The sequence below is a fragment of the Kogia breviceps genome, chromosome 8, assembly GCF_026419965.1.
Source record: "Kogia breviceps isolate mKogBre1 chromosome 8, mKogBre1 haplotype 1, whole genome shotgun sequence".
In the NCBI taxonomy this organism is placed as follows: domain Eukaryota; kingdom Metazoa; phylum Chordata; class Mammalia; order Artiodactyla; family Physeteridae; genus Kogia; species Kogia breviceps.
The window spans coordinates 54,491,977-54,517,593 of record NC_081317.1 but is presented as its reverse complement, the minus strand read 5'-3'; the positions used below and the strand labels follow the sequence as shown (position 1 = coordinate 54,517,593).

At 34.3% G+C, this 25,617-nt stretch overlaps 1 protein-coding gene across 6 annotated transcripts in view; it reads left to right on the top strand.

The window, feature by feature from the left end:
- The window catches only part of DENND4C (DENN domain containing 4C), a 144,367-nt gene that overhangs the window by 59,719 nt on the left and 59,031 nt on the right, over positions 1 to 25,617 (top strand). For 3 of the 6 annotated variants that reach the window (XM_059072930.2, XM_067041432.1, XM_059072932.2), the window contains exons 5-12: positions 1,674 to 1,843; positions 4,634 to 4,872; positions 6,438 to 6,504; positions 7,548 to 7,606; positions 8,484 to 8,628; positions 11,758 to 11,933; positions 23,926 to 24,026; positions 24,808 to 25,026. In XM_059072930.2, the coding sequence (XP_058928913.1) occupies positions 1,674 to 1,843; positions 4,634 to 4,872; positions 6,438 to 6,504; positions 7,548 to 7,606; positions 8,484 to 8,628; positions 11,758 to 11,933; positions 23,926 to 24,026; positions 24,808 to 25,026 (1,176 nt within the window). Of the gene's footprint in view, positions 1 to 1,673; positions 1,844 to 4,633; positions 4,873 to 6,437; positions 6,505 to 7,547; positions 7,607 to 8,483; positions 8,629 to 11,757; positions 11,934 to 23,925; positions 24,033 to 24,807; positions 25,027 to 25,617 lie in introns of all 6 variants that reach the window. The other 3 variants (XM_067041431.1, XM_059072931.2, XM_059072928.2) reach the window with 1 other exon arrangement.

Below are 25,617 nucleotides of genomic sequence, written 5' to 3'. Positions count from 1 at the left end.
TTAGTCTACATTAATAGATTTAATAGTTGAGTGGAAAATATTTACTCTCTGACCTTTTATATTTTGGCAGTCAGAAAGGTGTCAAACTACATCTTTACTTCTTATATATTTCCTTCTCTTATCTCTGTGTGTCTGATTTGAAACCACATGTTACTTGCCATAAAAGGTGGAGTTGCTTCCTTTCTCCCTTGTTGCAAAGAATCAGCTATATGGAAGAGAGGAGGGCGTGAGAACCTTTTCTGCCATGAAGTGTTTGAGAAATCTATCGCCACATTCTTACTGCACAGTAAAGTGTCAAGGGCTGTAAAGATTTAAGTGTGACCTCTTCATCCCACTGGTATGGTGGGATAAAAACTGAAAATACAGGTATGCTCCAGTTGTAAATAAAAGAGATACTGGAATACTTCTTTGTGAAAAGAAGCAGTGTCAATTTTTATTGTGCACAATTTTTGGAATAAAGTTTTACTTCAGGGAAGTCAGGCAAATCCATATATGAGAAATCTTAATTGTCCTCATAAAGACATGCATACTAATGTATCAAACCATTTAATATAAAAAAAGGCAGCAATTAACAATTATAAATTTCAGTATCACTTTAAAATGTAATACTGTTAATGTTGCTGTAATGTGTTGATTATATGTGATTTCCTTAGAAGTTTTTGTTTGTTTTTGGTGGTGAGAAAGTGTCAGTTAAAGAAAACGTATAGAAACAAGTTTTGTGAAGGTGTTCAGGTATTTGATATAAGACACATATTTTAGAATAAAGAATTTTGGAGACTGAATTTGGACTCAGAATTCTGCTACTGACTTTCAAGTGTTTAACCTAGATGTGGTCTATGTATTAGAGATAATAGAGGCTAATGAATTGATGCCATGTAGCTACTTTATTCTGAAGGGTCTTTGTTATGCTTCTCAGAGTGCCCCCTGCTCCTGCTTCCTTGATCTCACATACTCTGTACAGAAATAAGAGTTTCTGTCTCATTTACTTTTCATGTTACATTCATTTTACACTGCTGCTCTCTCGAGAAGAGTTTAGGGGCTGTGATAATTTCTGCTGCCTTGGCATTATTTCATCACACTTGTCCCTTCCCTGAATTTTTTTTTCTCCCCACAGAAGACTAACCTGATAGAGTTGATAAATTTCCCTGTATGTTTCTTGCATTCTCTAAGATGTTGGCAGTATGCAGGGGAAATACATTAAGATTAATGATCCTGTTGAATAGAGTTTTAACTAGTATATTTAATACATTTTAATGTTACAGTGAATTTTAAGTCCATGGGTAAAAAAATAAATGGTAAATTTGTTATTTATTTTAATTACTGATATGGCAAGAGAAAAGTTGATCTTGAAATTTCACACAAATATTTCTGTAAAATGTGCTATTAAAATATCCTATTAATATATATTAATACGTAATATGTAAAATATCCTATTAATGTGTATCCTGTTAATATGTGATTAGTAACTATTTAAAAATAACTATTAAAAAAATTATTGGGAGTTCCCTGGCAGTCCAGTGGTTAGGACTTGGCGCTTTCACTGCCGTGAGCCTGGGTTCAATCCCCGGTCAGGGAACTAAGATCCTGCAAGCCGTGTAGCACAGCCAAAGAATAAAAAATAAAATAAATAAATAAATAGATAAGTAAATATCATTATGTCCTTTCTCCAATAGGTTTAATTTTTAGGTATCCAGAAGAGGACTATGAGTCATTTCCGCTCTCGGAATCTGTCCCTCTCTTCTGCCTTCCGATGGGAGCTACAATTGAATGTTGGGATCCCCAAAGCAAGTACCCACTTCCAGTTTTTTCAACTTTTGTCCTCACAGCCTCTTCTGCTGAAAAGGTATATTTTTTCCTCTTTTATTAAACCTATTTTGTCCATGTTTTTAATCCATAAAATGATTAATATAAGTTTAATGTGAATGTTAGGATTGTTTGGACACAATACATTTCTGTTTAAATTTGTACTATAATGCCCAAAGTGAGAAGTCTACATGAAAATTGGGATCAGGATGCTGATACCCCTGGAGTGTCTATAGGAGCAAATATAAAGTCTCTGGAGAGATACCCTCAAAACCCAGGCCTCAAGATGATATTCTAGTAAAAGTTAGAAGACATAGATACCATAGGAAGAATCAACAAGACACAGAGCTGGATTACACCCTTAAGATATTGAAATGATAGAATAACAATATTAAAGATATTATAAATTGAATATATAATTGAAATGATTCAAGACCTAATAGAGGGGCTCAGAACATCAAGGAAAGAACAGGATATTTTGAAAAACGAGTAGACAGGTTGGAAAAAGAATCAAATGTCTAGAAATGAAAATATCCATAAAATTAAAAATGTAATGAATGGTTTAAACAGCAGATAAGTCATACATGAAGGAAGAATTAATGAAGTGGAAAATAGGTTATCTTGAATGTGGCACAGGAATACATAAAACATAAAAGGAGTTTAAAAATGCAGAGGATAGAATCAAATGGACCAATAGATATTTAATGAGCCCCAGAAGGAGAGACTAGAAAAGGGAGAGACAGCATTTTAAGAGCTAGTGGTTGATTGAGAGTTTTCCAACGTTGATGAAAAATTGAGTTTTTCAGGTTAAAGATACACTCTGAATCTTCAGCAGAAAAAAAGTAAAAGTATAAAACCACCTCTTTTCATATTATAGTAAAATGATAGAATACCACAGACAAAAAACAGCCAGAAAGAAAAGACATACTTACTTACAAAAGTATAACTATTAATTGATGGCTAATTTCTCAACAACAACAGTGAGGGTCATAAGACAAATAATACATTAAAATTGAGGGAGTAAGTGAAGATAGTTTAAACAGTATGCAGAAAGCGCTAGCCATAAAAGAAAAGATGAATAATAAGACCTCATTGGAGTTAAGGACATCTGTTCATTCAAAGGTACCAGTAAGAAGGTGGAAAAGCAAGCCCCAGGCTGGGAGAAAGTAATGTGACACTGTAGGTATTCCATAAGGGTCTTGTATTCAGAATATTTAAAGAACTTCTATATTGTCAGCAAGGATAAGAAATAACTCTGTGGCCCAACAGGTATACACCTGAGCATATCCCAAGAGAAATGAGTATATATTCTCCAAAACACATGTATATTTGTATATTTTATTGGTAATAGTCAAAAATTCAAAACATGTATAAACAGTAATAATAACATAGAATGATAATTTAAAATAAAAAAGAGATGGCAAAACAATATTAGGAAATAAAAAGTAAATAAAACTACAGATCTAGTAGAAATTTAAAAATTGAAAACTTTCTTAGGAAATTGGATAGAATAGCCAATTTTATTGAAATGTGTAACTAACCAAGGCTGACTCTTGTGGAGCAAACAAAAATACATCTGTGGCCTCATTCTCCAGTCTTCAAGTTTCCAGCCACTGTACTGAAAATGATAATTAAGGTTAAGTATCCAGCAGAGTGTCTGGAACATAGTAAAATACTCACTAAATGGAAGGCCAGTACTATATTGACTGGATTGCTTACAAGTAAGCTAACTCTTTAGCTTAATAATCATTTATAGTTTCTTCCATTGAAAGCAATAAATGAATATTTTAATATCTTAAAACACTTAAGCGTTACCAAAGTTACTTTGACCAGTAGAGAACAACAAAGCCTCATTGTGATGCTTTTGACATATTGCTTGTTAAGAACCCCAGAGATGACTTTGAAATAATTGTATCTGAGAGTGTTATTTGTATCTGTAAAGACAAGGGTTAATGTGATATAACAGATACACATATATATGACATATATACATACACATATGTATATAGTGACTAAACACTTCAAAGATTTATAAAAGTATCACTTAACCATTTCCAGAGCGTTTTCATCACTCTAAACAGAAGTTTCTTCCACTCCTATCCTATGTCCCTCTTTTCTACTATCTGTCTCTACCAATTTGTCTATTCTAGGTAGCGTATATAAATGGAATCATATAATTGTCTTTTTGTGTCTGGCTTATTTCACTTAGCGTAATGTTATCAAGGTTCATCCATGTTGCAGTATTTATCAGAATTTGATTCCTTGTTAAGGATGAATAATATTCTCTTGAGTGTCTATATAGTCAGCCCACAGTATCCAGGGATGCCCAGCCTGTGGATCTGGAGGGCCGACTGTACTACATCATTTTATGTAAGGGACTTGAGCATTCATGGATCTTGGTATCCGCTGGGGGTCCTGGAATCAACCCCCCTCGAATACTGAGGGACGACTATACCACATTTTGTTTATCTGTTCGTCTGTTGATGGACATTTGGGTTGTTTCTATCTTTTGGTTATTGTGAATTATGCTGTTATGAACATTGGTGTACAAGTATTTGTTTGAGTCCCTGCTTTCAATTCTTTTGGGTATATATCTAGGAGTGAAATTGCTGGATCATAGGGTAATTGTTTAACTTTTGGAGGAGCTGCCAAACTGTTTTCCCCCATAGCTGTACCATTTTACATTTTCATTAACAATGTTTGAGATTTTTTTTTTTTCATTTACCTGTCATATGCACTCTAAGCAAATACTTCTTTTGGAATAAGAGAAAAAGAGAAATTAATTTTTAAAAACACTCAAATTTTACAATGGAATTTTTTTACTGTGTAGGTATATGGAGCTGCCATCCAGTTTTATGAATCTTACTCTCGAGAACTTCTAACAGAAAAACAGCTTATGCAGCTGGGCCTGTTGACACCTGTGGAGAGAAAAATGGTCTCCAAATCCATCAATTCAAACAAATGCATTTGTTTACTCTCACACTGGCCTTTTTTTGAAGCTTTTAGAAAATTTCTCATGTTTATCTACAAACTTTCTGTGTCTGGACCACATCCTCTTCCCATTGAAAAGTATGTATAATGATTTGAAGGATGTCTGGTGGAAAAATTGGATGTGTATATGTACATTTCATTGTTTACCTGACTTTAAGCATCAAAGTTGAAAGGGAAGGAGAGTCACAGTCATCCTACTTTTTACTTGCTCCCTTCCTCACCTGAATCATTGACTCTGAATTTAAAATTGAGGAGTGGTGGTGAGGATGACCAGATAAAAATCTTCTGAGAATTCAGCTGAGGAAGAAACTTATATATATACATTATATCGTTATGTGTTCTTCCTACTCATTCTTAAATAATCAAGAGAAAAATAGCTGTTGTTGCACACACACCCCAACTATCCAAATGACCATTGCAAGTTAAACATCTCTAAACTGATGTAGAAATTAATGGTGTTAATTGATTAATTGATGTTAAAAGTAAGGTTTTGGTTTTAGCATTGATAGAACTCCACATGCTTTCCCTTTGATTTATAATTCTCTTCATCATGGAAATGTTTTGTAAGCAAGAAAAATAGATGTGGAACCACTGTCTTTTTAAAACCACATCTTTTCTGACTTCTAGTGGCACGTTGACTTGTTTGTTTTAGTAAATAACTCATGTATCCTGCTAACAAAGCAAGTCAAGATCTTTGGTGGAAATGTGTTATACTGTGTGTAAACAGATTTTTCTTAAACTTTGCAAAATTTCACATTATAGCAAAAAGATTATCAGTGAAGCATACTAATTTAGTGGATAAGAGTGGGCCAGTTACCTGTAGCTTTTAAAGTAATGCTGCTCAAAAATCAGCTTTATAAAATAGTAAAAGTACTATGCATAAACACATCAAAATTTGGTATAGCAATATGGTTTCAGCTTTCTTGTTGTATTACTGGAATGACAGTCTAATGGTTCGTAATTCTAGATTTAACTTTCAGCTGTCAGATTAACTTAAAATTGATTGGAGTAAATTTACTGTTAATAATAAGTTACCAGCCTTTTGAAAAATTAAGGTTCTATGAAATTTGTGGAAAAAAAAATCAGTGTGTATCATCAATTCTTTTTTTTCAGTTGAAGTAATACTTTGCATTTAGTGGCTCCTAAGAGCTCAAAACTTTGGAAAAACTTGAGTTATTATGTATAGGTGGAGAAATAGGACAAGTGATTTGTCCTATTTGCCCAGTTATAGTGTAAGAACTATATTAATTTAATTAATATTATTAGATTGAATTCTGTATTAGTTGATTCATTATATCACAGTTAGTTGCTCCCCATACTGATACTGATAACCAGGGCAATAAATGTTAGCTTCTTTTGTGAAAACTGTATTCATGTTATTCTTATTTTCCTGGTGATAATAGGGTATGTTAATCTGGACGTTTAATCAGGAAATACATTTTGCATTTTAGAAGTTGCATTCCACTCATAGTGGAATGAGTACATTTATTTACACTAAGTAAATTTATTTATTTATTTAGCTTAAGTTTTAGGTAAGTGGCTTTGTCAGGTCCAGGATGATGAATAATGGTATTTAAGATCTGTTAAAATCCATGAAGCATTTTAGAAAAGTAATTATCTTTATTTCAAAAATTTTTTTCTAGGCACATTTCACATTTTATGCAAAACATCCCTTTTCCTTCACCACAAAGGCCAAGAATCCTGGTACAGGTAATAAAAAAGAGTATGTTTGAAGGGAGTGCTGCATATTTTCATTCCAGTCATTGCAGTGTGGATGCTATGGCCCTTTTGGTTTGAGGCGGAGCAAGATGCATCCATGAAATCCTTGAATTTTCTGTATTTTATATCTTTAGCTAATATTCTTTTGTACTGTTTTTTTTGAATTTGGGGTATACAGAATTGGAATAATTACAATTCTTGGTTCATGACATCATCGTTGGTTCATGTGTGGCCTTTATGTAGCCAACTTTAATAACGTAAAACCCAAAATGATGTTGAGGGCATGTTTTTAACATTCGAGTGACTAATAAATATCAAATGTGAAATTGGTTATGGTTGGAAGGTGGAAGTGAAGCAGTCTATAATAGTGTTGTTAAAGGACCAGTTTCTTTTTATTTCCAGTCAGTGGCAGACCTATATAAGTATATAGCTTGTGATGTAAGCAGCTTACCATATGAGATCAGTATAGACGTGAGCAGGTCTATATCCTGTCCAAAGACATGAGCTCACTGATAATGTACTTGGATATGAGAGCAGTGTCAGAGTGCCATGAAAGTTTCTAAATCGCTTTCTCTCTATTTATATACTATTTCTTCCTGGACCAATAACAGTTTGCAGACTGATCTATAGAGGAAAGCTATTTAAACATTTTTTTCTAAGTTGGTTATTAACATTATATGTGTTAGTCAAATATTGTTAATCTTGAATGTATTTCAGTTCAGCAAGTACTAATATATATTAAGCAATTGCCAAATAGTAAATATATTGGAGGCTTTTAAAAAGCAGTTATTCCATAATTTTTAAACAGCTGTATTTTAATCAATTAACTGAATCAAAATTCAGTTGAATTAACCATTTAATTTTAAAGAACTATATACTTCTAAGTAAATAACAGCTATTGTTTTATATTTTAGTACATGTTTCCAAAACTGTATCAGTCTGCCTATTAAACTATTTTCCATTTTACCCTTGATCTAAATATTTAGGTTTCAAAATTGGCTTGGTTAATTTATCATTTTTTTTCTTTTTTTAAGCTATCAGTCCATGATGCGTTAATATTATCACAACCAGTTTCTACACCTTTACCACTAAGGTAATTAATGGTATATAAAATAATACATTTGTTCACTTGGAGCAGAATGCTTTAAAATATTTTAAGGGTTAGTATAATAGAGTTGTTATCTTTACAAACTAAGAATAGCCTTAATGTTTCTAACTTTGATAGCTGGGGCCATTCAGCATTTAAAAAATGGAAAACTTAAAGAAAGTTGCAATATTGAATGTAGGGAATACCTCCATTTTCCTCTCATCTCCCCTCCGCATATCCAGTTCCTTACTAAATGGTCAAGGTGAACTGATTTTACCTCCTAAAATGTCTTGAATCTATTGGCTTCTCTTCATCTGCGTCAGTAGTCCAGGCTAGCATGATCTTTTACCTGGACTACTTCATTATGAGCCTCTTAATTGACACTCTTTTGCTCTTTTCTTTCAGTTTTTATCCACACTGCAGCCAATGTGTCCTTTTGAGGATGTAAATATAAAATTGTTGGAGAATGCAAATATTTTTATTTTGGGCATAATCTCTTGTTGTTTTCATCCCTTCCTTTAATATGCTTTAGTCACAGTAGGTTTATTTCAATTTCTTGAACATGACAGTTGCTTTCCCTTGCTTCAGGACCTTTGCAGAAGTTGTCTCCCCACCAACCCCTTCTTCCTTTAGAGCTCAGCTCAAATGGCTGTTCTTTAGGAAAATCTTTCCTGATAAACGCCCTTGTTACCAAAGGATGAGTTTGAATCATTCTGCTATACCATCTTATTAAATTTGCTACTTTTCAGTGATGACTAAATCAGGACTTGAAATTAATATTAGATTCTCAATTTATTAAAATTTAGGAAATAATTTAATAAGCAAATCTTAGCACCTTTTGGTGAAATAGTTCATAATCACCTCTTTTTCTCTCCTTTTCTAGTGGAGCCAACTTTAGCACCTTGTTAATGAATCTGGGTCCTGAGAATTGTGCAACACTGCTGCTCTTTGTTTTACTTGAGAGCAAGATTTTGCTGCATTCTCTTAGGCCAGCTGTGTTGACTGGAGTAGCTGAAGCTGTTGTAGCTGTAAGTATAGAATTTTCTTTTTAGTGCAGAATTCTTGACAGAGAATTTTTACTCTAAAGGGAAATTTCCTTCAACCAAAGCTTTGAAATTACCACTAAATGTTTAACATAAATGTACTTGGGTGGCAAAGAGAAATACTAAGTATAAAGAAAAAAAAGTGTGATTTCTATTGAGAGAAAATTTCAATTTCTTATTTTTCATATTTTAGAGTTCTTCAGAGAATCTATATGATTACATAATAATAGAACTTGTGAATGAAGCTTACTGTATTAAATGAGAAGCTCTGGTCAATTTCAGCTGCCATAAAATTGTGGACATGAATTACATGACTAATTTCTCCCAATTTTAATTTTTAATCATTGTGAGTCAGTAATGTATAGGAAAATCTAGGTGATTGTGAAATTGGATAATGTACAAATGTTTAGCTATTGTGAAAAGCATAAATAAAAGTTAAATCAAGTCCTGTTTTAAAACCTCTTGATGGCTTCCCATTGCAATTAGAAGGAGGTCTGATCATGTAGGGCTTTATAGGTCATAATATAGATTTTGGATGTTCCATTTCTCTAACTCTATTTTCCATTATTTGTTTAATTTAAAATAGCTGACTCTCCTCTCTTCCCTTCCCCATTTTACTCTCATGGAAGTAAGGATCTTTTTTAGGTCTCTTTTTTACTCCTGTGTCCTCAGCATTTATCACAGTTAAATAGCATGGAGTAAACACTCAATAAATACTTGTTAAATCAACAAATGGGGTATGTCTCCAAGATACTAATCTGGTCAGAGAAATGCTGCTAGGACTGAAAACAGTAATAACTATTTGAGATGGTTTTTGAGGGGCAAAGATCCTAATTATGTACTAATTTTCCAAACCTCCACAGTTGCATGTAAAAGCAGAGGTTGTTATAACATGAAAATATTTGTTAATGAACTGACCAGTTTTAGAAAGTTCGCACTCAAGTATTTCTTCCTATAAAACTTTAGGGATTATCCATGCCCCTCTGTCTGAATCTCTGTGGCCCAGTCTTCTTGCAATGTAAAATTGGAAATCTTATTAAAATGCAAGATTGCGTGAAATTTATGTAACCGATGTTGGAGAACAGCCTGAATTGCTTGCAAAACTATTGATAAATGAGGATTTGATAGTAAGGCAAATTACCATTTAAAGAGGAGAAATTGAAAAGAATTGTGACAGGTTAAATTCCTCAAAAGGAGAGTGATTTGAATATCAAAGAATATTGAAGAGTTAATGGAGCCCCATAGCAAAAATTGATGGAATCAGTGAGTATTCTTGTAAAATTGACATTATTTATGATTGTGCTGCACAAGTCAAAGGTGAAGACAAGGGTGTCATATTTTGTTGTCCAGTAGTTTTATTCTGAAATTTCTTATGTAGTTAGAGATGTAACGTACCTTTTGTTGAATGGTAGATAGTCAGTTTTCCCTGGAGGAAATCTGAAGTCCTCGCAAGGTCCTTTGCGAGTAGTTCTAGTCCTCTGCTCTCTGATACCATTTTCTACTTCTCTGCCTCCCGCGCATGCTGCTCCATCCATGCTGGCCTCTTTGCTACCCCTGGCACATACTAGGCAGTCCCCACACCTTAAGGCCTTTGCTCTAGCTGTTCCTTTTCTTCGAAGCGCTCTTCTAGATACCCCCTTGACTAAAACCCTCACCTCCTTCAAGTTTTAGCTCAGTGTCACTTTCTTAATGAAGCCTACCCTGTTTGGCCTATATAATAATACAGCCTGCTTTCGCCTCTCCTCTCTCATGCTCTAAACTCTATTCACCTTTACTTGACTTTACTTTTTCTTTTTTCGTAGCACTTTCTCACATGGTATATATTTTATTTATTATGTCTTCTTTTTGTTTTCTCTCTTCCTGCTAGACCAGGTGTTGGCAAACTATGGCCTGTGAGTCAAATCCTGGCTGCCACTTGCTTTTGTAAATAAAGTTTTACTGGAACATAGGCCATTTATTTACATAATGCCTATGACTGCTTTCATACATGAAGACAGAGTTAAGTATTTGTGACAGAGACAATATGGCTTGCAAGGCATAAACTATTCTTTATCTTTTACAGAAAAAGTTTGCTGGCTCTTATGCTACACTGTACATTTCATGAGGGCAGGGATCTTTGTTTCATTCACTGTTACAGCCTCATCATCTAGAACAGTTCTTGGTACATATTAAGTGCTCAGTTACTAAAAAGTAAATAAATGATTGAAGACAGAATTCCAATTCTGTATAACCATCTGGAATAACTGGCAGAGGTAGTAAATGCTATAGGTAATATAGGTAATTATTTGGGGTGAGTAATGATGGGTAAGGTAAGAATTGAACTAGATCTTGAAATATAGCAAGGATTTTTGTAGTAAAGGAAAGATTTTGTCATCAATGATTAAAATTTTAATATTAGTTGATTATTAAAATTTTAATTTTTTTTTTACTTATCAAAACTTGTCTTTTTTCCTTTTTAAAAAACACTGATACAATTAAGGTAGAGCTTTATAAAGGAAAGCTGGTAAAGATTGTTGAGGTATGTTTTATATTGACTAATATTTTTAAGATGCCAAGATTCACTGAAGTTGGATAATATTATGTTTATTTGGGCAGTTATGAAATGTTTTTTGTTGAATTTCTTAGTTGACTATTACTATTCCCAAGAGAATCATTTAAATTTTTTTAGTCCTTGGTGGTCTTAGTTGGATTTTAGTCAAAGGTTATCTTGAAAATTAACAGGTGAATGAAATGCATCAGAGTTAAAGATCATGAGTTTCTTTTATAAAAGTTTGGGGAATTTTTTCTTCTCTTTCTTTCACTTTCTCCATTAAATGGGAATGTGGATTTTCTATAGGCATTAGAAGAATTAACATGCAAAGAGCTGTTAGCATTTTAATTGTGTTTATGATCATTGTCATTCTTGAAGATTTTAATCACATTGGTCCATAGTATTGCCTAGCAGTGTTTTATAGTCATTTGGTTTTTGGAATGAAGTTTAATATAGTCATTTAGTTTTTGGAATGAAACTAGACTTAAATGCTCTGTAATGGTCCCTTTCAGTAGTATTAGTTAATTACTAATTCTCATTGCAAATTTAAAACTTGGTTAATTTTTTAAAACTTCTTTTCCCAGATGATCTTTCCATTTCAGTGGCAATGCCCATATATTCCCCTTTGTCCTCTTTCACTGGCAGCAGTGCTTAGTGCACCTTTACCATTTATAGTTGGAGTTGACTCAAGGTATTTTGATCTTCATGACCCACCACAAGATGTTGTTTGCATTGACTTGGATACAAACATGTTATATGTGTAAGTTGATTCTTTTTATATTATCTCCATTTATATTTTTCCCCACATGTAGTTATAGTTCATTGAAAGCATATACAAATATGCTACTTTTAAAAGTTGGTAATAAGTCTTCGGATTCAATACAATGATTCTCAATCAGGACAGGTATCAGAATCCTGGAATGTTGTGTGATTTGAAAAAGATTGTGTTCAATATTATAATAGTTTATATTGGATAATAATGTTAACAGTAGGCAGGAGATATTTATGTTTATCAGAAGAGAATATGGATTATTAAAAGGTTAAAAACACTGCTTTCAGAGCTCAATAGATGATATGCTATCTAGGTTTAATTCAAAATCCGTGTGTAAGCTGTTAAAAAATGGGTTTACCTCTTTGAGTTTAGTCACAATATAGGGTAATATGCTGTTTTCTTAGTTGTCAAGATTTGAATTTTATAGGGATTACAGAGAAATTGATATTAAAAATCAGTCAGAGTTTGTGTTTACTGGAGGTAGTAAATATGTATAGCAGTGGTGTACTGAGCGTTCAGAGTAGAGCACCACACTAATAAAAGAAGATTCATCCATCCAGCTCTAGATGGATGTTTAGGAGTGCCCTCTGCAACCCCGCCCTCACAAAAACAACAAACAACGGGGGTAAGGGCAGTAAGTATTGAAACTTCCCTAGTATTAGTGCCAAATTCCAGGTCCTGGAGTGCTTTTATTCTTTACTGTTTGATACTGGCAGAAAATGAATAGAGTAAGAATTTGGGATGAAACTTCAGTGGTTACAGCAGTAGAATTGGTTGGGAAAATAACCTTGAGTGAACCAGAAGAATAACTTAGGAAGGAAGAAAACATTTAATGTACCTTAAAAAAATAATTTTGAAATGGATCTACCATTGTATTTTGAAAACTGTGTAATTGTGGTAGCTCTTTACTATGTTTGTTTGTTTATTTATTTGGGTTTTCAGTACTTTTTAAAAATTGAAGTATAGTTGATTTACAATATTGTACTATTTTCAGGTGCACAGCATAGTGATTCAGTATTTCTACAGATTATATTCCAATAAAAGTTATTAAAAGGTAATGGCAATAATTCCCTGTGCCATGCAGTATATCCTTGTTGCTTATTTATTTTATACATAGTAATTTGTATCTCTTAATCCTGTACCCCCTATCTTGCCCCTCCCCCCTTTCCTCTCTTCACTGGTAACCATTAGTTTGTTTTCTATATCTGTGAGTCTGTTTCTGTTTTGCTGTATTCATTTTTGTGTTTTATATTTTAGATTCTACACATAAGTGATATCACACAGTATTTATCTTTCTCTGCCTAATTTCACTAAGCATAATATTCTCTAGGTCCATCCATGATGCTGCAAGTGGCAGAATTTCATTCTTTTTTATGGTGGAGTACTATTGTATATATATATACATATCATCTTTATTCATTCATCTGTTGATGGACACTTGGTTTGCTTCCATGTCTTGGCAATTGTAAATAGTGCTGCTATGAACAATCAGGTGCATGTAGCTTTTCAAATTAGTGTTTTCATTTTTTCTGGATATGTTATATACCCAGGAGTGGAATTGCTGGATCATATGTAGTTCTGTTTTTAGTTTTTTGAGGAACCTCCATACTGTTTTCCATAGTGGCTGCACCAGTTTACATTTCCACCAACAGTGTATTAGGGTTCCCTTTTCTCCACATCCTCACCAACATTTAGTTTTTGTTGTCTTTTTGCTGATAGCCATTCTGACAGGTGTGAGGTGATATCTCACTGTTGTTTTGATTTGCATTTCTATAGTAACTAATGATGTTGAGCATCTTTTCATGTGCCTGTTAGCCATCTGTATGCCTTCTTTGGAAAAATGTCTTTTCAGGTCTTCTGCCCATTTTTTGATTGTATTGTTTGCTTTTTTTTTTTTTTTTTTTTTTTTTTTTTTTTTTTTTTTTTTTTTTTTTCCCGGTATGCGGGCCTCTCACTGTTGTGGCCACTCCCGTTGTGGAGCACAGACTCCAGATGCGCAGGCTCAGTGGCCATGGGTCACGGGCCCAGCCGCCCCGCGGCATGTGGGATCTTCCCAGACCAGGGCACGAACCTGTGTCCCCTGCATCGGCAGGCGGATTCTCAACCACTGCGCCACCAGGGAAGCCCCTGTATTGTTTGCTATTTTGATAATGAGTTATATGAGCTGTTTGTATGTTTTGGATATTAACCCCTTGTTGGTCGCATCATTTGCAGATATTTTCTCCGATTCCATAGGTTGTCTTTTTGATTTGTTGATGGCTTATTTTGCTGTGCAAAAGCTTTTAAATTTAATTAGGTCCCATTTGTTAATTTTTGCTTTTATTTATTTTGCCTTAGGGGACAGATCCAAAATACTGCTATGATTTATGTCAAAGAGTGTCCTGCCTATGTTCTCTTCTAGGAGTTTTATGGTTTCAGGTCATCTATTTAGGTCTTTAATCCATTTTGAGTTTATTTTTGAATATGGTGTGAGGGAATGTTCTAATCTCATTGTCTTACCTGTAGCTGTCCAGTTTTCCCAGCACCACTTATTGAAAAAACTGTCTTTTCTCCATTGTATATTCTTGCTTCCTTTGTCATAGATTAATTGATTGTAGGTGCGTGGGTTTATTTCTGGGCTGTCTGTTTAGTTCAGTTGATCTAAGTGTCTGTGTTTTGCCAGACACAAAACATGCTGTTGCTGTTTTGATTACTGTAACTTTGTAGTATAGTCTGAAGTCTGGGGTGGTGATACCTCCAGCTTTGTTCTTTTTCCTCAGGATTGCTTTGGTAATTTGTGGTCTTTTGTGGTTCTTTATGAATTTTAAGATTATTTGTTCTATTTCTGTGAAAAATGTCATGAGTATTTTGATAGGGATTGCATGATTGCTTTGGGAGGTATTGGTCATTTTAACAATATTAATTCTTCCAATTCCAGAAGAGTAAGGGTTATCTTTGCATTTCTTTGTATCATCTTCCCTTTCCTTCACCTGAGTTTTCAGAGTGTAGGTCTTTCACCTTCTTGGTTAAGTTTATTCCTGGGCATTTTATTCTTTTTGATACAATTTCAAATGGGATTTTTTTTTAACTTTCTGATAGTTCGTTATTATTGTAGAGAAAAAGCAACAGATTTCTGTATATTAATCTTGTATCCTGCAACTTTGCTGAATTCGTTTATTAGTTCTAATAGTTTTTGTGTGGTGACTTTAGGGTTTTCTTCATTTTTTAAAAGAATTGAAATATAGTTGATTTGCAGCTCTACAGCCAAGTGGTTTATACACATACAGACATTCTTTTTTTGTGTTCTTTTCCACTGTTGTTTATCACAGGATGTTGAATATAGTTCCCTGTGCTATACAGTAGGACCTGTTGTTTGTCCATTCGAAATGTAATAGTTTGCGTCTGCCAACCCCAAACTCCCAGTTCTTCCTCTCAAGTCTGTTCTCTGTGTCTAGGAGTCTGTTTCTGTTTTGTAGATAAGTTCATTTGTGTCATGTTTTAGATTCTAGGGTATTCTATGTCATCTCTAAATAGTAACAGTTTGACTTCTTCCCTTCCAATTTGGATGCTTAATTTAATGGGAAGGCTTTCAGCTTTTCACCATTGAGTATGATGTTAGCTGTGCATTTGTCACATATGGTCTTTATTATGTTGAGATATGTTCTCTCTGTACCCACTTTGATGAGAATTTTTATGATGAATGGATGTTGCATTTTGTCAGTTGCTTTTTTTTGAGTGTCTGTTGAGATGCTCATGTGTTTTTTGTCTTTCTTTCGTTAATGTGGTGTATCACATTGATTTTACATATTTTGAACCATCCTTGTGTCCCTGGGATGAGTCCAACTTGATCATGTGTATGATCCTTTTTATATATTGTTGGATTTGGTTTGCTAATATTTTGATGAGGATTTTTGCATCTATATTCATCAAAGATATTGGCCTGTAATTGTCTTTTTTTGTAGTATCTTTGGTTTTAGTATCAGGGTAAAGGTGGCCTTGTAGAAAGAATTTGGGAGTGTTTCATCCTCTTTAATAATTTGGAATAGTTTTAGAAGGGTAGGTATTAGCTCTTTGTTATATGTTTGGTTGAATTCCCCTGTGAAGCAGTCTGGTTCTGGACTTTGTTGGCTGGGAGTTTTTTTAAATTACAAATTCAATTTTACTGCTAGTGATTGGTTTGTTCAAAGTGTCTGTTTCTTCTTGATTCAGTCTTGGCAAGTTTTGTGTCTAGAAGTTTATCCATTTCTTCTAGGTTGTCCAATTTGTGGGCATATAAATGTTTTTGGTATTCTTTTACTTTTTTTTTTTGTATTTCCGTGGTGTTGGTTGTTATTTTTCCTTTTTTCATTTCTTATTTTTTAAAATTTGGGTTATCTCTTTTCTTCTTGGTGAGCGTGACTAAAGGCTTATCAATTTATTTTTCCTTTTTTCAAAAAACCAGCTCTTGGTTTCATTGATCTTTTCTATTTTTTTAATCTCTTTCTTATTTATTTTCTCTCTGAGCTTTATTATTTCCTTCCTTCTGCTGACTTTGGCCTTTGTTCTTCTTTTTCTAATTCTTTTAGGTGGTGGATTATGTTGTTTGTTTGAGATTTTTCTTGTTTCTTGGGGAAGGTCTGTATTGCTATAAACTTCCTTCTTAGAACTGCTTTTTCTGCATCCCATAGATTTTGGAGTGTAGTATTTTCATTTTCATTTGTCTTGAGGTATTTTCTGATTTCCTCTTTGATTTCTTTATTGACCTGTTGGTTTTTTTAGTAGCATGTTTTTAGTCTCTGCAAGTTTGTTCTTTTCTAGTTTTCTTTCTGTAGTTAATTTCTAGTTTCATACCATTGTGGTTGGAAAAAACACTTGATAAAATAATTTCTATCCTCTTAAATTTGTTAAGACTTGTTTTGTGGCCTAGCATGTGATCTATCCTGGAGAACGTTCCATGTGCACTTGAAAAGAATGTTAATGATGCTGGTTTTGAATGTAAATGTCTTGTAGATGTCTGTTAAGTCCAGCTGGTCTGTTGCGTCATTTTAGACTGCTCTTGCATTACTGACTGTCCATTGATGTAAGTGGGGTTTTAAAGTACCCTACTATTCCTGTATTAGTCTCAATTTCTACCTTTGTGTCTGTTAGTATTTGCTTTATATGTTTATGTGCTCCTGGGTGCACATATATTGAGTGTAATATCATTTTCTTATATTGTTCTCTTTATCATTTTATAATGCCTTTCTTTGTCTATTGTTATAGCCTTTGTTTAAAGTTTATTTTCTGATAGGAGCATTGCTACCCCCACTTTTTTGTCATTTCTGTTAGCATAAAGTATCTTTTCCCATCCCCCCACTATCAATCTTTTTGTGTCTTCAGCTCTGGAGTGAGTCTCTTGTGGATAGAAGGGTCTTGGTTTTTTGTCCAGTCAGCCACCATATGTCTTTTTTAAAAAAAATATTTATTTATTTATTTATTTTATTTTTGGCTGCGTTGGGTCTTGGTTGCAGTACGTGGGATCTTCGTTGCGGCATGAGGGATCCTCCACTGCAGTGTGCAGGCTCCTCATTGAGGTGTGCGGGCTTCTCTCTAGTTGTGACACATGGGCTCAGTAGTTGCGGCATGCAGGCTCTCTAGTTTGGGTGTGTGAGCTTCAGAGTGCATGGGCTCTGTAGTTGCATCATGTGGGCTCTCTAGTTTTGGCCCACATGCTCAATAGTTGCAGTGCACGGGCTTAGTTGCCCTGTGGCATGTGGGATCTTAGTTCCCTGACCAGGGATTGAACCTGCATCCCCTGCATGGGGAGGTGGATTCTTCTTTTTTCTTTTTTTTTTAAAGTGCTTTCTTGTCTTTTTTAACAGTGACTTTTTTTTTCTCATTGCAATCCATGGAATTCTTTTTTTTTAATGGTAAATTTTATGTTATATATATTTTACCATGATTTTATTTTATTTTTTTAAACATCTTTATTGGAGTATAATTGCTTTACAATGTTGTGTTAGTTTCTGCTGTATAACAAAGTGAATCAGCTATATGTATACATATATCCTCATATCCCCTACCTCTTGCATCTCCCTCCGACCCTCCGTATCCTGACTTACTTCACTCTGTATGACAGACTCTAGGTCCATCCACCTAACTGCAAATAACTCAATTTCGTTTCTTTTTACTGCTGAGTAATATTCCATTGTATGTATGTGCTCCATCTTCTTTATCCATTCATCTGTCTGTGGATACCTAGGTTGCTTCCATGTCCTGGCTATTGTCAATAGTGCTGCAGTGAACATTGTGGTACATGTCTCTTTTTGAATTATGGTTTTTTCAGGGTATATGCCCAGTAGTGGGATTGCCTGATCATATGGTAGTTCTGTTTTTAGTTTTTGTTTTTTTTTTTTTTTTTTGGCGGTATGCGGGCCTCTCACTGTTGTGGCCTCTTCCGTTGTGGAGCACAGGCTCCGGACGCGCAGGCCTAGCGGCCATGGCTCACGGGCTTAGTTGCTCCGCGGCATGTGGGATCTTCCCGGACCAGGGCACGAACCCGTGTCTCCTACATCGGCAGGTGGATTCTCAATCACTGCGCCACCAGGGAAGCCCTGTTTTTAGTTTTTTTAAGGAACCTCCATACTGTTCTCCACAGTGGCTATATCAGTTTACATTCCCACCAACAGTGCAAGAGGGTTCCTTTTTTTCCACACCCTCTCCAGCATTTATTGTTTGTAGATTTTGTGATGATGGCCATTCTTACTGGTGTGAGGTGATACCTCATTGTAGTCTTGATTTGCATTTCTCTAATGATTAGTGATGTTGAGCATTCTTTCATGTGTTTGTTGGCAGTCTGTATATCTTCTTTGAAGAAATGTCTATTTAGGTCTTCTGCCCATTTTTGGATTAGGTTGTTTGTTTTTCTGATATTGAGCTGCATGAGCTGCTTGTATATTTTGGAGATTGATCCTTTGTCAGTTGCTTCGTTTGCAAATATTTTCTGGGAGGTGGATTCTTAACCACTGGACCACCAGGGAAGTCCCACCATATGTCTTTTGATTGGAGCATTTAGTTCATTGACATTTAAAGTAATTACTGACAGGTATATAATTATTGTCATTTTATTACTTGTTTTCCATTTGTTTTGAGGTTTTTCTCTATTATTTCTTTTTGTTTCTTCCCTTGTGATTTGATGATTTTCTTTAGTAGTATGCTTCTGTTCCTTTCTTTTTAGTTTCTGTGTAACTATTGTAGATTTTTGATTTGTGTTTACTGTCGGGTTTATATATTGTTGACCTATATGTCTACTTTTTGTTTTAAACTGGTAGTAATTTAGTTCAAACACATTCTAAAATAGCTACATTTTTTTTTAATTCTCTCTCCCCACATTTTGTGTTTTTGATGTCATATTTTGTATCTTCATGTTTATCTTTTAACTGTTTATTGTAGTTATAGTTGCTTTTACAGTTTTTTGTCTTTTAATCTTCATATTGGCTTAAGTGGTTGATCTTCAGTCCTTTCTATACATTTGCTTTTCCTAGTGGGATTTTCCCTTTCCTGTAGATTCTTACTTTTTTGTCCATTTAGAGAAGACCCTTTCACAATTCTTTTAGGGTAGATTTAGTATTGATGAACTCTTTTAGTTTTTGCTTGTCTGAGAAGGTCTTTATCTCTCCCTCTAGTCTAAATGATAATCTTGCTAGGTAGAGTATCCTGGGTTGCAGACTTTTCCTGTTCTGTACTTTGAATATATCATGCCACTCCCTTCTGGCCTATAAAGTTCTGCAGAGAAATCAGCTGATAGCCTTGTGGGGGTTCCCTTGTATATGACACTTCGCTTTCTTCTTGCTGCCTTTAGAATTCACCGTTTACTTTTAACTTTTATCATTTTAATTATGATATGTCTTGGTGTGGGCCTGTTTGGGTTCATCTTGTTTTGACCCTGTGTGCTTCCTTTACTCGGATATCTGTTTCCTTCTTCAGGTTTGGGAAGTTTTCAGCCATAATTTCCTCAAATACATTTTTGATCCCCTTTTCTGTCTTTTGGGATCCCTATAATGTGAATGTTGGTATGTTTAATGTTATTCTATAGATCTCTTAAACTGTTTCCATTTTTTAGAATTGGTTTTTCTGTTTTTCTTTTTGCCTCTTGTTGGTCCCAGTGGTCCTCCAGCCAGCCAAGGGGGCTTGCCTACCCTGCGTAGGACTCCAGGACTGGGGTGCCCTATCTATGGCTCTCACCACTCACTCCCCTGAGATGGTGTCTACCTGTGTAATCTCCCATTTCCTCTGAGTCCCCTCCCATGGGCACAGGTCCCAACCCAATCACTTTTCTTCCCTTCCATGTGTATCTTTCTTACAGCCTTGGTGATACAGGAGTCCATCTGCCAGTTTTCAGTTAGTTTTTCATGAGAAATGTTCCACATGTAGATGTATTTTTTGATGTGTTCATGGGGGGAAGTGAGCTCCATGTCCTCTTAGTCTACCATCTTGATCAATCTCTACTATGTGTATTTAGATTTACTTATAGCCTGGAAATAATGAATTACTTGGAAGCACTAAATATTTCTTGTCATACACATTTTGTTGTTTTTCAGTAACTATCCCTGAAAAACAGTTATTTCAAGATTATATATATTGTGGTGTCTTTGGAAATGATTTTGAAGTTTTAACTCAAATGTTTAACTCATTTTATTTACTGTTCTGAATAAAAGAATATTACAGAGATTCTTAATTTTGCCCAGGTTTAAATAACTTCTATATAATTTCTATTGATCAAAGCACTGTTTTATAAAATAATTTTGAACTCTGCTTAATTGTACTTATAGAATTATGAAATGTTCTAGATACCAAAGAATTATAGAGAATAAATAACTTGCATGAATCTTCCACCCAGATTCCAGATTCCACCCACTAATACATATTATATATGTATTGGTATAAATGACATTTTGTTTTGCATGCTTTAAGAATTTTTATGTTTGTATAGTTTTCTGTGAATTGCTTTTTTACTCATCATTCTCTATGTGGTTCATCCATGTTCATACACGTAGCTCTACTTTGTCTTCAGTGTTTGTCAGTGTTGATGAGTATTTAGATTGTAGATAGATTTTGCAATTATGAACAAAACTTCTCTGATCATTCTTGTGCATATTTCTTTGAGTCCATGGTTAAAATTCCTCTGAAACATATACCTAGAACAGCTAATGTTGGTTGGTATGCCATATTACTCTTTCCCCTCTTCATCAGCAAACGAAAGTTCTCTTTGTTCCATATCATTGTCAGTACTTGTTATGATCAGACTTTCAAATTTTTGCCAACTTGATGGTAATGGGATGTCACTGTGGCTTTAATTCACATTTCCCTAATTGGTAGCAAATGAGGCATTTTAATTTCTTTTTGCCCTTTGGTTTTTCCCTCCTTTTTTGGTACATTTTCCTGTTGGGTTGTTTGTCTTTTTCTTTTGATTTGTATAAGGCCTTTATATAATCTGGAGGTAATTCTTAGTCTGTTATATGCATTGCAAATAGCTTGTGCCACACTGTGATTTGTATTTTCATTCTGTTATGTCTTTTGATGAACAGAAGCTTGTATTAATTGATCACAGTTCTCAGTTTCTCTTTATGGATTGCCATTTTTGGTTCTTGTACATGAAACCCTTTGCCTTGAGGTCATAAAATATTATCCTGGATATTCTTAAAGTTGTGAGGTTTTGACTTTCTCATTTAGGCCTTTAATTTAGTTAAACTTGGTATTATTAGTGTATGATGAGACATAGAGATACCATTTTATTTTTGTTAACATGAGTAAACAGTTGTCAAATAGCACTATTTATTGAATGGTCAGTTCATCTCTTCCCCACCTGTCTTCAGTGTCAGTACCATCACATATCAGTTTTTTTATTTGTGTGGGAATGTATCCAGGCTTATTTTCTGTTCCTTTGGTTTGTTTTAGTCTCTTGCCAGCATCAGATTATCTTAATAACTTGAAAATTAAGTTGTCTGCAACATGGATGAAACTTGAAAACCTCATGCTAAAAGACCTTATATGATCCCATTTATTTGAAATGCCCAAGGCAAATCTGTAAACACAGAAAATAGATTAGTGGTTACTTTGGGATGGGAGGATAGGGGAATTGTGGGTTAGTGACTAAGAGGGTGTGGGGTTTCTTTTTGAGGTGATGAAAACACTCTAAAATTGTGGTGTTTGTTAAAACAACTCTGAATATACTGAAAACCATCAAATTGCACACTTCAGATGAATGAATTATATGGTATGTGAGTTATATCTCAATAATATTGTTTAAAAAAAAGTGATGTGAAATGGCAAGTCTCTTTACTGCTTATTCTTTAAAATTGGTTTGAATATATTTGGTCTTTTGCTTTTTCATATAAATTTTAATTAGTTTTTTAAATTCCATGCAAAATTTTGTTGTGATTTTTTGTTAGAATTCTGTTGAATTCATACATTAATTTGGGGGCAAATAAGATCATTTTGACATAAAGTCTCAGTACCTGTGAATGTGGTATTTTACTTCACAGATGTTTTTAAAGGTTTTTCAATAACTGTTTCAGTTTTCTCTGTAAAGATCGGGTACACCTTTTGTTAAACTTACTTATTCCTAAGTACCTTATGGTTTTTATTGCTACTGTAAATGGTATTTTAATTACATTTTTTACTTGTTAGTTGCTGGAGTATAACTATGCTATTGATTTTTTATGTAGTGGTCTGCTGTCCAGCAACCTACTTGAATTCTCTTATTTTCATTTGCTTGTAGATTCTCTTCAATTTTCTGACTATAAACAATCATATCCTCTACAGTCCTTATATATTTAAGAATTTCTTGTCTTAATTCTCTGGCTAGGATCCTAGTGTAATGTTGAATAGAAATATTCATAGCTGGTATCTTGTCTTGTTCCTAATTTCAAAGGGAGTTGTTTGAGCAGTTCATCATTAAGTATCTTTATGCTTTAAAGCAAGAATTGACATCTGGCCCAAGGCTTATTTTTGTAAATAAAATTTTATTGTATCATAGCCATGCTCATTCAATTACACGTGGTCTGAGGCTGCTTTCATGCTACATTGGCATATTTCAGTAGTTGTAACAGAGGTCCCGTGGTCCTCAAAGCATAAAATACTTACTATCTGATTCTTTATAGAAAAGGTTTGCTAGCCCCACTTTAGGGTTTTGATTGCTTAATAATAAATTAAGGAACCTTCCTTCCACTTCTAGATTAAAAGTAATTTCTTTTTTAAAATCATAAATAGGTGTTTAACTTTATGATGCTTTTGTACAACTATTTAGACGAGTATTAAGTTTTTCTCCTTTAATCTTAGTGTGGTAAATTACATTATAAAATCAGTTAGTAGTAAACAACCCTGCATTCCTAAAGTTAACATTTTTCTCTTTTTTTAATAAAAATATGCTAGTGGATTAAATTCTCTAAGAATTTAAGATGCTAACATTGATGTTCATAAGTGATATTGGCCTGACATTAGCTCCAGCCCATGGTTGGTACATAGTGCTTTCATCTTTGTAGCATTTTAAACATTTCTAATTCTGTAAAAATATTTTATTTGACTCATGCATTATTTAAAAGTGTTCTTTTTGAACTTCCAAAGTAATTTCTTTTTCTTAAATGGTGACTCGTTTGGATTGTGGTGAGAACATGCTCTGTATGTTACTGACTCTGATATTTGTCGAGATTTGCTTCTAATAGGTAGTTTGAAGTCTCAAGTCAATTAAGTTTGACACTTAAAATATTATAATTCTAAAATGTAACTTTGAAACAAGACTTGTGTTGTATTCATAACTCCAGTTAATGAAAATCTATGTTGGAGGGTTAGAATGAGATGACCAAATTTGACTGAGGTTGGTTAAAATGAAAAGAGAACTTCTTGAAAACCACTTGTTCAGATTCTCAAATTGTAACTTCAGTAAAAATACCCTTTCTGTTTTCTTTTTTAGTTTGACATAAGAATTTTGTTTAAGTAAAAACAGATTATAATGGACTTTTTTAATCATGTTGTTATTTAATAGATCAGATGAAAAGAAGAACATGAACTGGAAGCAGCTTCCCAAAAAGCCATGCAAAAATCTGATTAGCACCTTGAAGAAATTGTATCCCCAGCTATCTTCGGGTAAATGTGAGGAAAAAGGAAGGGATTTATTTTGGGTGGCGGGGGGGATGCTGCATGTCTTGTGGGATCTTAGTTCCCCAACCAGGGATTGAACCCGGGCCCTCTGCAGTGAGAGTGCAGAGTCCTAACCACTGCACTGCCAGGGAATTCCCAGGAAGGGATTATTTCTAATGAAAGAATGTATATAAGAAAATTCTTAAATTTGGACATAATTTTGCTCTGCTTAAAGGGAGTCTCATTACAAAACAGAATTCCAGTAGTAAGAAATTACTGTTGTGGTTCATGGTTTTTTGTTTTGTTTTTTATTTATTTTTGGCTGTGTTGGGTCTTTGTTGCTGTGCGTGGGCTTTCTCTAGTTGCAGCGAGCAGGGGCTACTCTTCATTGTGGTGTGCGGACTTCTCATTGCGGTGGCTTTTCTTGTTGCAGAGCACGGGCTCTAGGCACGTGGGCTTCAGTAGTTGTGGCACGCGGGCTTAGTTGTTCCACGGTGTGGGGCATCTTCCCAGACCAGGGCTTGAACCTGTGTCCCCTGCATTGGCAGGTGGATTCTTAACCATTGTGCCACCAGGGATGTCCCATGGTTTATGGTTTTTTGAACATGTTTTCTGTTCCCCGTCTGTGCCTCCCTGTTAGCCCCTGCCAATGATCCCTTTACATTAATAAAGAGGAATTTCAGCAAGTCATGGGCTTTATTTGGACAATTCCCTTGTTGAATTATTATATATATAACATTATGTATTATGTATTAGTGCCATTTTCTCTTCTTTCTTCATTTGTCAGTTCACCGAAAAACTCAGGAAGGTTCAGCGATTGAGATGACTCCAATTGAAGCAGATTTCTCCTGGCAAAAGAAGATGACACAACTTGAGATGGAAATTCAGGAGGCATTTTTGCGCTTTATGGCATCCATTTTAAAAGGATACAGAACATATCTCAAACCAATCACAGAGGCTCCTTCAAATAAAGCCACAGCTGCTGATTCATTGTTTGACCGACAGGGTGAGTGGCATTGAAAATACAAATACTTTTTATTGAAATTTAAAAATTTTCTGTTTGGTAGTGATACCAAATATAATGCTACAATATAAGTTCTTAGAAATTCATATTAAAATTTGATGGTCTTCTGTGTATTTGTAATCTAGCTCTATGAATAGAATTTCTTTTAATTTTTATACCCCATTTTTTCCCTGAGAAATCTGAAACTGGAGGTGTTTAATTATGAAATGTCAAAGATGTTGCTGATATTTATAGTACTCTGTAATCAGTTATCTTAATAGAATAAAGTTGGTGGTTTGTTTTTAGGTGTTTTCTCAACTTTACATGATTCTTGACTTTATACACTCTGGGCTTTACAGAATTCTCTAATAAACAGTTTTTGGAATAAAACCACCAGTTTTTAAAAATTTTTGAAAAATACAGCCTTGTTCCAGGGGAAAACACCATACTCATTCTTTTTAGTATTTGTTATTTTGGGGAATTACAAAGATTTTTGTTGTTACTCAGCAGCTCTTATATATGTAGTGGCAACATTGCAGATACATCAGTATTCATATGATAATTATTTTACATATCTATAATTTGACCCTGCAG